Source organism: Yamadazyma tenuis, chromosome 3 (genome assembly GCF_029203305.1).
Source record: "Yamadazyma tenuis chromosome 3, complete sequence".
NCBI classification, from domain to species: domain Eukaryota; kingdom Fungi; phylum Ascomycota; class Pichiomycetes; order Serinales; family Debaryomycetaceae; genus Yamadazyma; species Yamadazyma tenuis.
Window position 1 is genome coordinate 368,210 of NC_089463.1, and position 16,557 is coordinate 384,766.

Genomic DNA, 16,557 nt, shown 5'->3' on the forward strand with positions numbered 1-16,557 from the left:
GCGTCTCAGCATTCTGATGTTAACGACAACCATTTCTTCGAATGGGGAAATTGTGCAATTGAAACGTTGCAATATTCCCGCCGAATAATCCACTAGTCTCTGAAATCAATATGCTTTGCACCTTTTTGTATCTGCTGGTTGCAACTTCGCAACTTTTTTTGCAACTTTACTTGATATGGCTTTCATTAACTATGCAACTCTAAATAAGAGATTTCGGATTTCTTCATCGTGCAAATTGGATAACTGACTTTCAAACTCACTTCTCACGTATGATGCATCGAAGTTCTTCACCAAACTCTTGCTTAGCACCGAATCGTACTTCTTAAACAACCCAATTGACTGAGTGATTCTATTGTAGTCAAAGTTGGCTGCGGTTGAGAAGTGGTCCTGATTGTCTACGAGTAACTCGGTTCTCAACTGGTCTATCACAAACTCAAAGTCCTGTTCAAGTTGACGGACTCCTGACCGGGAGAACCTGTTGTTTGTTATGATATACTCGTACCAAAGTCCACAAATCGATGAGAGCACCTGATTGACTATCATGTAGTAGTCACTGGGGATGAACACCTTGTGAAGATCATTCAAAAAAACAGGAAGATTGTGAATTAAGGATCCAAACTGAGCGGAATTGTCCTTTACTTCTTGGATTTCCCATTGACTTTCATTAATGTAGTCTTTCAAGTTATCTTTGGTGCCCTTCCGGAAAAAATTACCGTACCTTCCTCTTATGTCCTCGATCAACTTATTGTACTGATTATTACATGTTCCGAATATGTTGACATCTTTCTTATAATCTTTTTGGGCTACAGTCTTGAAGATCTTCCAAAGTTGGATGAATACCAACTCCTCACCCCATTCTCCTAGATGATGAGAAATGAACTTGGCAGAGCAGAAAATCTCAGTGAGCATTTGCAATCCCTTTAAACTATCAGAAATACTCAGTACCTTGTTGGAGGAGCTTTCCAATCCTCCTGGAATGAGGTTTAAGACTGTCAGTTGGCTGTAATTATCGTCATACCTCTTGAGGGCCTGTTTCAAATAATCATGATAATTTTCAAGTAACCTGAGCTGAATGTTCGACACATACTTCAACTGGAATTTGACCATTCTCATCGCACTGTAATGGGTAGTGAGGTTATTGAACAACTTCACCAAGTTCAACGCCGAATATGTGGGCTTCAATTGTTGGTTTCCCAACCTGTTGATACCCAGCTCCTCGTCTTCATCTGGGTCTGACTTATAATCAAGGTCTAGTCTCAAAGCATTGGAATCCTCGATTATCTCGGTTTTAAACCGATTATTGGCCAAAATACTCTCGAAATTAAGCCAGTTTGATGTCCCGAGTCGTTCTTTATCGCCCTGCAACAAAACGTCTGCCGTTAATCCCATCCATTTTTTAGACGGCACCTCATTAACGTTGGTGACAAACGGATTGAATTTGTAGTTGTTTCTTATCCGCTGGTCAAACGAGGTTAACTCATAAATCAAATGAGAGAGTAACCGGCCACTCTTATCATAGTTAGAAGAATCGTTAGAAACCTTGAACACTTCGATTTTCTCATTCAACACACCAACAGCTGCCAATACCTTCTGGCGTATGGGTACCAACGCAGAACTGATGACTTGATGCAACATTATAAGCTTTACAGGCTTGAACGCCTGGTTTATCACCAACTCAAAAAGCTTGATGTTTTTGGAAACAAACTCTTCCATGAAGCTAAAAGCCCATTCGGGTCTCGAGAGCTTATTTGTATCTCTTTTGGTATTGAAGTGGAAATTGAACCTATTGGTAAATGGCTCCAAAAGTATGTCTGTAGCCCACCAGGTATCTGGGTATACTGGCCGATGACCAATGCTCTGAAGAGATACCAACGAAGACACCAAGGCGTTAATTTGAGTCAAGTCTTCGGACTTCAACAGATCCACCGAGAATTCCAGTCCAAGCCAATCGATCCGTCGAAGTAGTGTCTCCAATTGTTTGGTCGTTTGTCCTTTAAATATTTCAATCTTCTCATCGAATTGTTGTATTAAACCCTTCTCCACTTCCACAGAAAGGTCGCTCGACACCTCGTTGGCGTCCAACGCCGTCATCTGGTCAAATATACTCTGGTAGTTCTCGATGCAGCTGGAGCTCAATTGCTCGATCGCCTGTTCAATTAGTTCAGCATCAAGTAAATACTTCTGAGCAGAGCAAACCAGCTGTTTGTTCCGGTACAACTCCTTCAAATCGTCAACTACCGCCAAGTGTGGGTACTCCAGTCCCAACTTGACGATCTCGTCGTATGAGGCGCGTGGATCATCAACATTCAAATCTCTTAGTTTCTGTATTATAGTAGCCACTGCCAAAGTTGTCAGCTCGTCTTCAAAAACATTGGCTTTTAGCTTCGAGTGAGCATCTGCGTTGCGCCGCTGTATTAGCTGCTCAACCTCTATTATCCTGTCATCTACACCGTCAAGGTCACCCACAGTGATGATACTCTGATTGACAATGTCCATTACTTCAAAAGTGTGTGTGAGGTAGCAGCTGCGATCTATTGAAAAAGCGCGCTGAAAAAGTATGAAAATTTTTGACAACCTTGAACAGCGGCAAACAGCAAAAGAATCAAGCTATACATATACAATGCAGGCGCCAGTGGTTTATATGAACACGTCCACTGAAAGACAGACCGGTCGTGAAGCCCAGATATCAAACATCACAGCCGCCAAGGCCGTCGCTGATATTATCAGAACGTGTCTTGGACCCAAGGCCATGTTGAAGATGTTACTTGATCCTATGGGAGGGATAGTATTGACTAACGATGGACACGCCATTTTAAGAGAAATTGATGTGTCTCATCCAGCTGCCAAAAGTATGATTGAATTAAGCAGAACTCAGGACGAGGAAGTTGGAGATGGTACCACCACTGTTATCATTCTTGCTGGAGAAATTTTGGCCCAAACCTTTCCTTACATCGAGAAGAAGATCCACCCGGTGGTGATCATCCAGGCATTGAAGCAAGCCTTGACTGACGCTTTGGAAATCATTCATGAGGTGTCTGTTCCTGTGGATATTCATAATGACTCTGCCATGATTAAGTTAATTAAAGCCAGTATTGGTACAAAGTATATTAGCAAATGGTCTCAGAAGATGTGTGAGTTATCTCTCAAGGCCGTCAAGACTGTATACATCGAGCAAGGTGACTACAAGGAAATCGACACCAAGAGATACGTGAGAATCGAAAAGATTCCTGGCGGTGAGGTTGAAGACTCCGAGGTGTTGGACGGAATATTATTGAATAAAGACGTGACGCATCCTAAGATGAGAAGATTCATTGAGAATCCCCGGATAGTGTTATTGGATTGTCCTTTGGAATACAAGAAGGGAGAATCTCAGACCAATATTGAAATCACCAAGGAAGAGGAATGGAACCGGATCTTACAAATTGAAGAAGAACAAATCAAGATATTGTGTGAACAATTATTGGAGTTCAAGCCCGACTTGGTGATCACAGAAAAGGGTGTCAGTGACTTGGCCCAACACTACTTGTTAAAGGGGGGAGTCTCAGCATTGAGAAGAGTCAAGAAGTCTGATAACAATAGAATTGCCAGAGCCACCGGTGCTACTATCGTCAACCGAATCGAAGACTTGAAAGAATCTGACATCGGTACAAGATGTGGTGAATTCCGTGTGGATTTGATTGGTGATGAATACTTTACTTTCCTTACCAAGTGTGAAGATCCCCAAGCCTGTACGATTTTGTTGAGAGGAGCTTCAAAGGATATCTTAAATGAAATTGAAAGAAACTTACACGATGCCATGGCAGTCACCCGTAACGTGATGTTCGAGCCTTCATTATCACCTGGAGGAGGAGCCACTGAAATGGCAGTTTCTGTCAAGTTGGCCGAAAAGGCCAAATCCATCGAAGGTGTTGCCCAATGGCCATACCAGGCAGTTGCCGATGCTTTCGAGGTGATTCCAAGAACGTTGATTCAGAACTGTGGAGGACACCCAATAAGGATCTTGTCTCAGTTAAGAGCCAAACACTCCAGTGGAAACCATACGTTTGGTATTGATGGAGAAGCTGGTAAGGTGGTGGACATGAACGAGTACGGGATCTGGGAACCCGAGGTGATCAAGCACCAATCGATTAAGACCGCCATTGAAAGCGCGTGTCTTTTGTTGAGAGTCGATGACATTGTCAGCGGAGTCCGCCAACAAGAGTAGGTATATAGTATACTTTGTAAGAAGTAAGAATACATGAAGAGCATTCGCTCTGCTCATTTATCATTCTTTTGATGGTTCTCCTCAGATGACGGTATGACAGGGTATATACAGTTGGCCAACTAGAGTAGAATTTGATCTTTTTGCACCCATTGCTACCATAAACAAAAAGTTCAGATACGTGATCTAATACTCTACTATTCTATCCGTCTCACTTGACTTCGTGTTATCACATTCAATGTTTCTCTTTACGGACATCATGAGTTGCATTGTTTACCAGAGACTTTACAGTTGAAGCAGTTCAAGTCATAACTTTGAAATTCTCCTTTGACCCATACACCCGAGTGAAATATTGTGCATGGGTCGTGTCACAATCATTCTACAACGCAATTGACAGCAGGTGGTCCAAATTCGAGTGGCTGCTGGCAGGAGTTGGTGGAGTCACGTCCTTCAGATGCAGCTAATTCCGCATCTGCAAAATAACATCTCGATTGTAGCAAAATGTGAGCAAATCCTCACAGCAATGGAATTCAACGCGATACCCTTACCAGCCACCAAAAATAGATATAGCGTTTTTCATATGATAACTGGACAGCTAATCCCGGACACGGAACACTAATTGTAGCCTTTCTATTGGTTCCATCTGATGAACACTCAGAAAACTGGGCTAATCTACGACGTCGAATAGTTTATGACAATAACGTAGTGCTTACATGGAAGGAGGAACCGATGTATCTGCACGGAACAATAGTACTCAGTCATTAAGCCAAATTCCCGGTTGCTTAACTGATCATTCATAAAAATACTACACTTCTTCTTCCTCACAATAGAAGCGGCTGCAACTCGCGCAGTGCGTATTTTGATTTTCCACAAATCTAGTAAATCAAACAGGTACCTTTAGACACAATGAAATTTCCCTGATGAAGTAGGCTTGTGTTGACAAATCACTCCCCTTTTGGAAGCCACTACCACTGCAAACAAAGGTCGCTGGTGAGAAAAAGGAAGTCGGATCTAAAACTTTCATCCTACCAATTTTTTGCTTTCTTTCAATAAGGCTCCTATTCCAACCAAGCCTCTATTTGGTACCCCATTCCTTTGTCGTTTGTCATTTCCATTGCATCTCACACCTCCTGGGTTCCTCTTGTTCATTCTAGCATTTCTGTCTCATGTCAATTCCTCCTCTTCCTTTTCGAGTTAAAACCACCGTGTCATGGGCCGGTGAGCAAGAAGGAGATTTGGGGTTTCTTGAAAATGAAGTGATCGACGTATTTTCCATCGTCGACGAAAGCTGGTGGAGTGGTAAGCTTCGCAGAAACCACTCCGAAGGAATCTTCCCCAAGGATTACGTCAAGATCATCGAAGCTCCTTCCTTGGCCAATTCCACCTCAAACACTCCAAGCAAGCAGAGTACACCTGTCAAGGACAACGATTATCGAAACAGCAGAAACACCACCCCAGTCAAGAAGCACCTGCTGGTTCTGCCCAAAAAGTCGTACATGGAAGACTTCAGCTTTGACAACAGCTATGAAAATGCCACCATGTCCCGGTCAGCAGGGCCCTACACCAAGCAAAAAAGGTCCTCCAAGCATCAGAAAGATGACTCTCGACAACGAGAAATCGAACGCTTCAAGGTGTTGCAGCAACAGCAAGAGTACCACATTAAGAAGGCATCCGAGATGGATAGACAGAAGAGGCTTCTGCAACAAGACTTTGGTAGAACCTCCGTACTTGAGTCCCCTACTCAATCCAAGCACAACGGAGGGTCACGGTTCAGACCCCAATCTTCCAACTTGGAGTACTCTAATACCAGACAAGCATCCACCCCCAACTTTAGAGCTCTCAATCAAAACTACGAATTTAACAACCAGACGGTTGAGAGCTTTTCTCCCGAGTCGTCTCCTAGGCAAATGAAATCAAAACAGAACCTTTATCTGTTGGAAGATATCAGCCTGGATCCTGAGCTTGATGAAATTGCCTTGAAGAAGAAGCAGCTTGAGTTGGAGATTTTGCATTTGGAAGAGCTCCAGAGATCAAGTGTTCAAAAGAAAAATAAGTCTTCCTCTAGTCCAAACCGGTTTAAAGCCTATGATCACTCTAACGACTCATATATTAGTGAAGATTTGATATCTTCCAAGAAAAATTATCATTCAAGAGAAGACTTGAGTAAGAAGTTATCGAGGTACCCAACTGACGAAGAAATTGACGACTACGAGTATGGAAATACTCCTTTGACCATTTCCGACTCAAACTCCCCACCTCCGCCTCCTCCAAAACACAATTGGAGAAGTGAAGAAAAGCCAGAACCTTCAAGAATTCCATACGATGCCGATGATTTCAGGTTTTCGGGAAACGGTAATAAAATCATCTTGACAGAAGAAGAATTCTTGAGTTTGTCCCAGGTACAACAGGAGGAATTGAAGAACTCGATAAAGTCTCTTCAAAGTGACGTCTTAAACTTTTCCGAGTTCTCTGCCACTAGTGCTGGTTCTTTTCTTAGACATAAGTATGAGAAAGAGTATCAGGCCGAACAAGAGATCAGAATGAAGAATTTGTCCCTTCAAGATGAACTCATGCCTTCTGAAATGAATGGTGAAAATAAAGACGAGGAAAACAAGAACTTGATGGATACCATTTTTCAAGACAAAAAGTCAAGACACCCTAACATTTTCAAGAAGCTTTTAAAGAAGAAGGACGACGTCACTAATCCTTTGGAGCAGAGAATGCAGCAGGAAGAGGGAGAACGAGAAATAGACTGGACCACCTTTAAACTGGAATTGAACAGAATGAATAGTTTGACTAGTCAAGACAAGCAGGCCAGAACCAAAAGAGTGGTTAGAGAAGAACTTACTCTTATTGTCAAGCCGTTGGAGTTCCTTTCCGATATCAACACCAATGAAACCATTGACAACGATTTTAGTGAGTTGAAGTTCTCTTCTGGCTGCTTTGAAAAAGTTGATACTTTCGCTAGTCGGTATAATATCAACTGTGACTTGAATGATTTGATCAGTGACATTGGAGTCAAGTTCGGCACCAATAAGGTCAGTCAACTCAGAGCCGTTTTGATCCACTTTGCTAAGTTTGTAATCATTGAAGAAACTGGCAAAATTCAACAGACCAAACCTAAGTTAAACGATGTGTTGATGAAGGGAGAAGGTTCAGTGTACCAATTGAATTATTTACTCAAAAAGGTATTGGACGCCTTAAGGATTCCTAGCGAGGTTGTATTGGGATTCTGGAAGAAGCCCAATGAGTTCTATCATGATGAACAATATATCATTAACCACTGTTGGTTGTCTGTTATCATTGAGAATCAATTCTTGTTTGTGGACTTGTTGAATTTCAAAGACACAGAAATCTGCAATATCAGACAAAAAGACTTCAACGAGTTCTACTTCTTGGCACCTCCGTTGTCATTGATTTCCACTCATATACCTTCTGTGATTGATTTACAGCATGTCACACCACCCATTGATCAGAACATAGCGTTTTACTTACCAAGATTATATTGTGGTTACTACAAGAACAACTTGAAGTTCGTCAACTTCAACAATGCCTTGACCAGATTAAAGGATTCGGAAATCTTTGAAATGGATATGAAAATCCCTACTAACGTGGAGTTATTTACGTTGATCAAAACTAGTAAAGTCACTTCTAATGAATTTAGTTTATGTCAAGTTTATTGGAAGAATAACTCTCGGTATGCGAAAATCAAGGCCATTCTTCCTGAAGATCAAAAAATCGGAGTTTTGCAAATCTTTTCGGGTGAAAAGGGCTTGCAAAAACATTTCAAGAATATTCATGAACTTTCAGTTGTTGTGCCAATCTATCATCAAGGTGAATCTAAACCGGTGAAATTTGTTCCAAGGTATCCAACCGTACAAAGTCAAAACAATGACTTGTACGTGAAATCTCCTCAGACAAACAAGATAATGGTCCGTAACTCTTACAACTTCGAGATATTGCAACACCCATCGGCTGGTCTTACCAACAGCTCCAAGATCTTGAATCAAGACTTCAAAATCGTCATTGAGTCTCCAAGCGGCAAGTACTTCAAGCTCTCCAAAACTGATCCCAACAAGCCATATGGATCTTTTGAAAGTATGTTTAAATGCCAAGAATTGGGACTCTACCGAGGATTGGTGATTGGAGATAGTGGTAATAGCTGGTATGTGTTTGCCCAGTGGGAGTGCACACCTGGCACTGTCACCTAAACCCCCATAAAATTAGAATTTATAAATGCCCTCGCCTGGAGCTTCGTTTGTTTTCCACTTGCATCTATGCATCATTATCACACATACACAGTTGCCAAAAAAAATGAAATCTGTCTTAATAGCTTAATCAATAAAACCGCATCTACATTTTTGCAGCATCAAGCCGCGATTTTTCAAGTTTTATATCTCAGTATGACTGAAGTGAACGAATTGAAGTACTCGAAAGAGAGGAAAGTAGGAGAAGGAACCTACGCTGTGGTGTACCTAGGGAAACAGATGAAGACTAAGAGAAGCATAGCCATCAAGGAAATCAAAACTGGGCTCTTCAAAGATGGATTAGACATGTCTGCCATACGCGAAGTCAAGTATCTCCAAGAACTCAAACACTTGAATGTCATAGAACTTATAGATGTGTTTTCGTCCGCCAACAACTTGAACTTGGTGCTCGAGTTCTTGCCGTGTGACTTGGAAGTGTTGATCAAGGACCAGTCCATCATTTTTAAGCCTTCAGACATCAAATCGTGGTTGCTCATGACATTGAGAGGTGTTCATCATTGCCACAGAAACTTCATATTACACCGAGACTTGAAGCCCAATAACTTGTTGATAGCACCCGATGGCCAGTTGAAGATAGCCGATTTTGGGTTGGCCCGTTCGTTGGGTAACCCTAATGAAGACTTGTCTCCCATGGTAGTGACTAGGTGGTATAGAGCCCCCGAATTATTGTTTGGAGCTAAACACTATACATATGCAGTTGATATCTGGGCGGTGGGGATAATATTCGCCGAGTTGATGTTACGAATCCCATATCTTCCAGGGAAAGACGATGTGGACCAATTGGACGTGACTTTTAGAGCCTTGGGAACCCCCACAGAACTGAATTGGCCCAATGTGTCATCATTACCCTTATACAACGCCTTGAAGGTGTACCCTCCTCCATCTCGGCAAGAGATTCGACTCCGGTTCAGTGCCGCCACAGAAAAGGCCTTGGATTTGTTGATGCTGATGACTCAGTTGGATCCTAGCAACAGGTGCGATCTGACCTCTGCCTTATTACACGAATATTTCCTAGAGTTACCCAAGCACACCACCCCGGCCCAGCTTCCTAAGAAGGGAGGTGTCCAGGAAGATGAGTCCAGTAAGAGAAGAAAACTCTGATGTGTATAATAGAATATAAACTTTTCATAAGAGCTGTTTGACATATTTGGCTATGGCCCAAGCCGATGTAAGTCCTGGACTCTCGATTCCTAACAAATTCACAAACCCAGGATATCCCTCTTCCTGTTTGATGAGGAAATCCACAAACCCTTTCTTGGTTTCCTCGGCCGATGCTATTTTGGGTCGAACTCCAGAGTACGATGGCAGTAACTCACCCAGTTGGAGGTGAGGAAAGTACCGCCTAACTGCCACATATGCAGCTTCCAAGTTGGCATGACTGGGGGTATAGTCGATTTCGTTGGCGTCGTTGACGTCGAGCCACTCCAAGTCAGGTCCAAACTTGATCTGGCCTCCAATGTCAAAAGTCAAGTGCGTACCAAGAGCTGCGATATTGTGATTAGGGCACGGGTAGATCAAGGTATCGGTGAACTTTCCCAACGACTTGACAGGCAGGTAGCTGAAATATGTCCCTTTGGCGAAGTATGGCGTGTAGTGCCGTTCGGGAGGTAGTAGAAGGTTGGACACCTTTTGTGCATGGAGGCCAGCGGAATTAATCACCACATCAGCAGTAAACTCAAACGCCTCATCATCCTCTGTCGAACATGTCACCGTGTAGTTAGAAGTGCCACGGTTGTATTCGATGTCGGTGACGGTGGTGTTGAAGGCTGTGGTTCCTTCGTGGTTTTCCAATTGCGTCTGGTGGTAGAGCAAGTAGTCATGAGCAGAGATGATTCCGGTGGTGGGACTGTTCAATGCCAAAACCCCAGAAATGTGCGGATACCTGGATTTGAGCTGGCGATGCGATAAGAACTCGGTCTTAACATCAAGTTCCTCCTTGACGTATTTGTGGAGTTTATGAAGGTACTCGGCCTCTTGCTCGTCTTGAGCCACCACCAACTTCCCACATTTTTGGACTGCCACTTGCACCGAGTTGAACTTTCCAGTGTCAAGAGCATTGTAGATCAAGTTCCTGCCTTCGATACAGAGTTTGGACTTCAATGTGTGTTTGGGATAGTAGATTCCAGAGTGTACCACCTCTGAATTTCTGGAGGTGGTTTCCATGCCCAAATGCGGATTTTTCTCGATTAAAAGAACATTGTGGCCGTCTTTCTGGAATTCGGCAGCAATGGCTGTTCCCACGATTCCTCCTCCTATCACTGCATGCGAAAAGTCTGATCTGGCTGTGTGCAAGTATCTTATTAGTCTCATATGAGCTGCACAGTGAATTCGCTGCCTGCGCGAAAGCTGGAACCGAATCCACTAGAAATGAACCAAAATAGCTAATAATTGACTGCAATCATTTTACTTTAGGCTATTGATAGTGTTGAAATAGTGTTTGATAATAAATGGATCTGGCGCCTTTTCTCTGATTTTTTGGAGGTTTTTGGAGCCTCCTTTAATGTTTTAAACTGTGTTCCACTCAAATTGTTTTAATTAGAGAACTGATAGATTTGGTGAATTTCACTTTATTTGCAAAACATCCGACAGCAAATAAATGAAGGTTTAAAAACCATTGAAAATATCGAAAACCACTGTACACACCTTTAAGCATACTAATCTCCATTATTATCACGAATAGGTCTATAACTTGAACCTCTTTACAACATGATATTTTCTGTCACACATAGCACTCTATTACTGCAAAAGCATCCCGCGACAAAAACTATCTGATGACATGGACAAGCTAGAGAGAATAAAGAAATTAAAAGAGGCCCGAAAGTCTGCGTCCCAAGAAAACGACAAAGAAGTTGGCATAGAGAAGAGGATAAAACGACTACAAGAAGTCAAAAGTCGTTCAGATAAAGTATTAGTTCCCGATCACCCTCTGGAGAAACCAAACAACCCTGAGGATAAATCAAAAGTATTGAACTATACGATTGAAGACACAGATAAATGGAACCAGAAACAGGAGGCTAAGCGTCTTAAGAAAGGCAAAGGATTCGAGAACTTGAATCAAGTAGCTGCAATGACTTATAAAAAGGAAATAGCCGAGTTGGCAATCGATAAAGAAGCATACAAGAAACACCAACAGCAATTCAAACACAAGTCCGGCGACAGAGAAAGTATACATAACGATCTAGGGCTCAACCATAAACCCAGTTTGGAAGCATCCAAGGCTCTTGTGGAATCTATTCAAGAAAGTGATGCCAGGAAGATGAAAAAGCGTAGAAAAAAAGACGATGGAACCACAGATGCCTTCATAAATCAGAAAAATCGAGACTTCAACCGGAAACTAGATCGCCAGTTGTTATCGAAGGACTGAAAGCCTCTCCACCCTTCAAATGTAATTGCCTATAGCTTATAGATAGATAAAGAAAACAGTTACCCGGATACACTTGTTCGCAGAAAAGTCGAAAAACTGAAAAATACTCAAGCTCACTAGTAACAGTCAACCGCTAGTTGTATACCATTATAACTGCATTGATTGCGTGCCATTCATCTATATTATTAGTGGTGTGAACAAACACTGTATAGTAAAGTGAGATAGAAACCCCTAATTTCACAAGCTCAACCTTCCAGTATCTTACAGCCATCACCCCAACAGTAGTTCGACACAATGGCCAAGGAAGAAGAGGAGAAAGAAATCAGAGATCAAGAATCTGAACAGCATTCGTCCGAAGGCGAAGGAGATGATGTCATGAATGATGACTCTTCTGAAGAAGACGAAGATGAGGACGACGATGAAGAAGCCATCAACAAAGTACGTGAAGGCTTCATTGTCGATGAAGAAGACGAAGAAGAAATAGAATCCTCCAAGAAGAAAAAGAGAAAGCACAAGCGAAAGCAAAGATCTGTTGAAGATGATGCTTTGGATGAAGACGACTTGGAATTGTTAATGGAGAACTCCGGTCAAAAGCCAAGGAGTACTGATTCTAATCAGTTCAAGCGTCTTAAGAGAGCTCAATCTGAAAATGTTGACGAGGAAGTTCAACAACAAGCAAATGGGGACAAGAGGTTAAATGATTTCTTTTCTGATGACAACGAATCTGAAGGTGAAGCTTTAGGTGAAGATGATAACAGATTGCCGGATGAAAGAAACGTGTTGAATGAGTTTGAAGATTTCATCGAAGAAGAAGATTACAGTGACGAAGACGAAGCTGGCAGAGAAAGAGCCCAAAGGGAACGCGAAAAGAGTAGGCAGGGCCCCAGATTGGATACTTCTAAGTTGTCCAGCGTCGACAGAGAAAGTTTACAGCAATTATTCGAAGTATTTGGAAGTGGAAATGAATATGACTGGGCTTTGGAAGCCCAGGAAATCGAAGATGATGGTAATGCCGAGAGTATGGAGCCAACTACCTTGGACGAAGTCTTTGAGCATGCCGAGTTGAAAGAACGTATGTTGACCGAAGAGGATAACTTAATTAGAATCATCGATATTCCTGAAAGATTCCAAAAGTACAGAGTCAGCTTGAACTATGTGGACTTGGACGATGAAGAAGTGTTAAATGAAAAGTCTTGGATAGGAAATATCTTGTATTTGGAAAGACAAGGTCAAATGGACCCAAATCTTGAACTTCCCTTCAAAGATGCTGTTGGTAAGGTAATTGAATTCATTTCTAAAGACTCATTTGAAGTTCCATTCATTTGGACTCACCGTCGTGATTATCTTTTACATGCTGAAGCTGTTGTTAATGCTGATGGAACCACGAATGAAGTTGTCCACAGCTTATTGGTTGAAGATGATCTTTGGAGAATTGTCAAGTTGGATATCGAATACCATTCTCTCTATGAGAAGAGAACGAGTTTGGAAAAAATGGTGGCTGCATTAAATGTGGATGATGACTTGCTTAAAGATATTAAATCATTGAATTCAATGGTTGCCATTCAAGATTTCCACGACTACATCTATTTCACCTACTCGAAAGAAATCAAAAAGCTCTCTGAACAGAAAGACTCTGAACCCGTTGAACAAACTAACGATGACAATGAAAATGGCGAGGAAGATGAAGACAAAGAACCTCAAGAAGAAATAATTGAAGCTTCTAAAGCCACAAAGAAGCATTTCAAATATGCTATATTCGAAAGAATCAGAGACAATGTTTTGTATGATGCTGTTGAAGCATACGGTATAACTGCAAAGCAGTTTGGTGAAAACGTCCAAGATCAAAGTGCGAAAAAATGGGAAGTTCCATACAGAATCCATGCCACTGATGATCCATATGAGTCCCCGGAAGATATAATTGAAAGAATCTGTGAAGATGATGATGTTTTGTTCAAGGACCCAAAGAATGCCCAAGGTGCAGTCAGAAAGTACTATTCTGAGTCAATTTTCCATAATCCAAGAATAAGACACGAAGTCAGATCGACGTTTAAGAGTTTTGCCTCTGTAAGTGTCGCTGTCACAGAAAAAGGAAAAGCTTCCATTGATGCACACAGCCCTTTCTACGACATTAAATATGCCATCAACCGATCTCCTGCTGATTTGGTTCGTTACCCAGATTCGTTTTTGCGTATGCTTGAAGCAGAAGCTCAAGGTTTGGTGGTTCTTAAAGTTGAAACCCAAGGATTCAAACATTGGCTTGACTCTATCTTTAACTGCTTGAAGTCAGACGGTTTGTCTGACATTTCCGAAAAATGGAACAAGGAAAGAGAAATTGTCTTGAAGATGGCATTTGCTAAGTTGATGTCAATGATCTCTCTTAACACTAAAGAAGACTTACGCAGTGAGTGTCAAAGGTTGGTTGCTCATGAGGTACGTAAGAGATTCATTGCGAAGCTTGACCAAGCTCCTTTCACTCCATTTGGATTTGACAAAGGAACAAGACCCTCAGTGTTATCGATTTCTTTTGGAAAAGGTGATTTTGACAGTGCTGTAATTGGTGTGTTTATCAAGGACACCGGGAAAATCGATCAACTATTCAAGTCTGACCACAACCCAACAAGAGACCCAGAAAGTCAAGATTTATTCAACGGTCAATTAAAGTCTTTCTTAGATAATTCGTTGAATGGTAAGACCCCTGATGTGATTTCAATTTCTGGTTACAATGCACATTCCAAGAAATTATATGATATCATTCGTGGTTTTGTTGAAAGAAACGGAATCACTGTGAACACGGAAGATTTAACCGAAGAAGTCGAATCTCCTCCTCTCGTCAAGGTGATTTGGGGTCAGGACGAAACTGCAAGATTGTATCAAAACTCGGCAAGAGCAAGAGTCGAATTATCTGACAAGGCCACTCTTGTGAAGTATTGTTACGGTGTGGCTCGTTATATCCAAAACCCTCTTTTGGAGTACATTTCCTTGAAGGATGATATCTTGTCATTGACCTTCTATGAACACCAAAAGTTGATCCCCAACGACTTGGTTTTGGAAACCCTTGAAACTTGTTTTGTTGATATCGTCAACATGGTTGGTGTTGAAATCAATGAAGCTGTCAGAGATGAATATCTTGCTCAGTTGGTACCATATGTCTCTGGATTGGGAGCTCGTAAGAGTTCGGGTCTTCTTCGTACTATCAGAACCAAGTTGGGATCTTCATTGGCTACTAGGTCTGAGTTGATTGAACATGAACTCTCAACTGCTAACATTTTCATCAACTGCTCGTCTTTCTTGTATATTCCATATGATGAAGGGGTTTCTGCCAGCGATGGTTCAGTTGAGCTTTTGGATGCTACAAGAATTCACCCAGAAGATTACGACTTGGCTCGTAAAATGGCAGCCGATGCTTTGGACTTGGATGAAGAGGATATTGGAACGATCGAAGAACAAGGTGGTATTATTTACCAGTTAATGCAAGAGGGTGTGAACAAAGTTGATGAATTGAATTTGGCTGCTTATGGTAAAGAATTGGAGTCCAAGTTTGGAAAGAAAAAGTATGCTACTTTACAGAGTATCAAGGAAGAATTAGTCAACAACTATGAAGAGTTGAGACGTTCATTCCATACTTTGGATGCTGGTGAAGTGTTTCAAATGTTAACCGGTGAAACTACCAAGAGTTTCAGCAGAAACACTATAGTTCCTGTGACCGTGACGAGAGTCGGAAGAAACTTTAGAGATATGAACAGTTCTAGTATCAAATTCTTGAAAGTGACTACTCCATCATTGATTCAGGGAAATATTGAAGAAAGATCCATTCCTCAAAACTTTGAAGTTGGACAAGGGCAAGTTTTACAAGCGGTTGTACTTGAAGCTTACTACGAAAACTTTCAAGCTCTGTTCAGCATTGCAGAACAAGATATCAAAAGAGCATTGCAACCAAAGGTTCATAAGGATCCACTCAAATGGGACATAAATGCAGAAGAGACGGATAAACAAAAGGAGGTTGCAAAAGAAAGAATCAAGCAGGCAAAGACAAGACACGTTCAACATCCTTTGTTCCATAACTTCAACCACAAACAGGCTGAAGAATACTTGGCTCCTCAATCTGTTGGAGACTGTGTAATTCGTCCGTCTTCAAGGGGTCCCCAGTTTTTGACTGTCACTTGGAAAGTTGGAACCAACCTTTTCCAACATCTTGTGGTAGAAGAAAGACTTCGGGGTACTGCAAAGGAATATGTTGTTGAAAACAAAAGATACGGGGATTTGGACCAGTTGATTTTCCAACACATTCAATCTATGGCCAAGAAGGTCCATGAGATGATTCGTCATCCAAAGTTCCGTGAAGGTACCTTGGCAGAAGTGAATGAATGGTTGAACTCTTACACCAAGGCCAATCCTAAGAGTAGTGCCTATGTGTTTTGTTACGATCACAGAGCCCCTGGATGGTTCTTGTTGCTTTTCAAAGTCAATGTCAACACTCCCATCACTACTTGGCACGTTAAGACTGAAGCTGATGGATTCAGATTGAAGGACTTTTCGTATCCAAACATGCTTCGTTTATGTAACGGGTTCAAACAAACCTATAAAAGTCAAGCCAGAATCTTGACTGAAAGAAGCCAAGGGCTTGCGGGTGTTAATCCTCAAGCTGCTTATGGAGGCTTTGGATACTAAAAAACTCCTGACAAAAATCGTGTATATTGTATTAAATTATAGTCAAAGTAATAAGT

The 16,557-nt window shown here is 41.7% G+C and overlaps 7 protein-coding genes across 7 annotated transcripts; 5 read left to right on the forward strand and 2 right to left on the reverse strand. All coding sequences in view use genetic code 12, as the record gives it.

Moving 5' to 3' along the window:
* Positions 1–189: 189 nt before the first annotated feature.
* On the reverse strand, positions 190–2,496 carry PSN45_002556 (uncharacterized protein; the record flags this gene model as incomplete). The annotated part of the gene is made up of 1 exon (XM_006684918.2): positions 190–2,496. One exon carries the CDS (start codon positions 2,494–2,496, stop codon positions 190–192), a length of 2,307 nt encoding a protein of 768 aa, XP_006684981.1.
* Positions 2,497–2,620: 124 nt separating this feature from the next.
* CCT3 (T-complex protein 1 subunit gamma) lies at positions 2,621–4,204 on the forward strand (the record flags this gene model as incomplete). The annotated part of the gene is made up of 1 exon (XM_006684917.2): positions 2,621–4,204. The coding sequence occupies one exon, from the start codon at positions 2,621–2,623 to the stop codon at positions 4,202–4,204; it is 1,584 nt and encodes a 527-aa protein (XP_006684980.1).
* A 1,163-nt stretch (positions 4,205–5,367) lies between these two features.
* PSN45_002558 (uncharacterized protein) lies at positions 5,368–8,519 on the forward strand (the record flags this gene model as incomplete). The annotated part of the gene is made up of 2 exons (XM_066157891.1): positions 5,368–8,366; positions 8,504–8,519. The coding sequence occupies 2 exons, from the start codon at positions 5,368–5,370 to the stop codon at positions 8,517–8,519; spliced, it is 3,015 nt and encodes a 1,004-aa protein (XP_066013988.1).
* An 85-nt stretch (positions 8,520–8,604) lies between these two features.
* Positions 8,605–9,570, forward strand: KIN28 (TFIIH complex serine/threonine-protein kinase subunit kin28; the record flags this gene model as incomplete). Its single annotated transcript, XM_006684915.1, has 1 exon — positions 8,605–9,570. The coding sequence occupies one exon, from the start codon at positions 8,605–8,607 to the stop codon at positions 9,568–9,570; it is 966 nt and encodes a 321-aa protein (XP_006684978.1).
* A 24-nt stretch (positions 9,571–9,594) lies between these two features.
* Positions 9,595–10,779, reverse strand: PSN45_002560 (uncharacterized protein; the record flags this gene model as incomplete). Its single annotated transcript, XM_006685120.1, has 1 exon — positions 9,595–10,779. One exon carries the CDS (start codon positions 10,777–10,779, stop codon positions 9,595–9,597), a length of 1,185 nt encoding a protein of 394 aa, XP_006685183.1.
* A 466-nt stretch (positions 10,780–11,245) lies between these two features.
* On the forward strand, positions 11,246–11,833 carry PSN45_002561 (uncharacterized protein; the record flags this gene model as incomplete). Its single annotated transcript, XM_006684914.2, has 1 exon — positions 11,246–11,833. The coding sequence occupies one exon, from the start codon at positions 11,246–11,248 to the stop codon at positions 11,831–11,833; it is 588 nt and encodes a 195-aa protein (XP_006684977.1).
* A 294-nt stretch (positions 11,834–12,127) lies between these two features.
* On the forward strand, positions 12,128–16,501 carry SPT6 (Transcription elongation factor spt6; the record flags this gene model as incomplete). Its single annotated transcript, XM_066157892.1, has 1 exon — positions 12,128–16,501. The coding sequence occupies one exon, from the start codon at positions 12,128–12,130 to the stop codon at positions 16,499–16,501; it is 4,374 nt and encodes a 1,457-aa protein (XP_066013989.1).
* Positions 16,502–16,557: the final 56 nt, after the last annotated feature.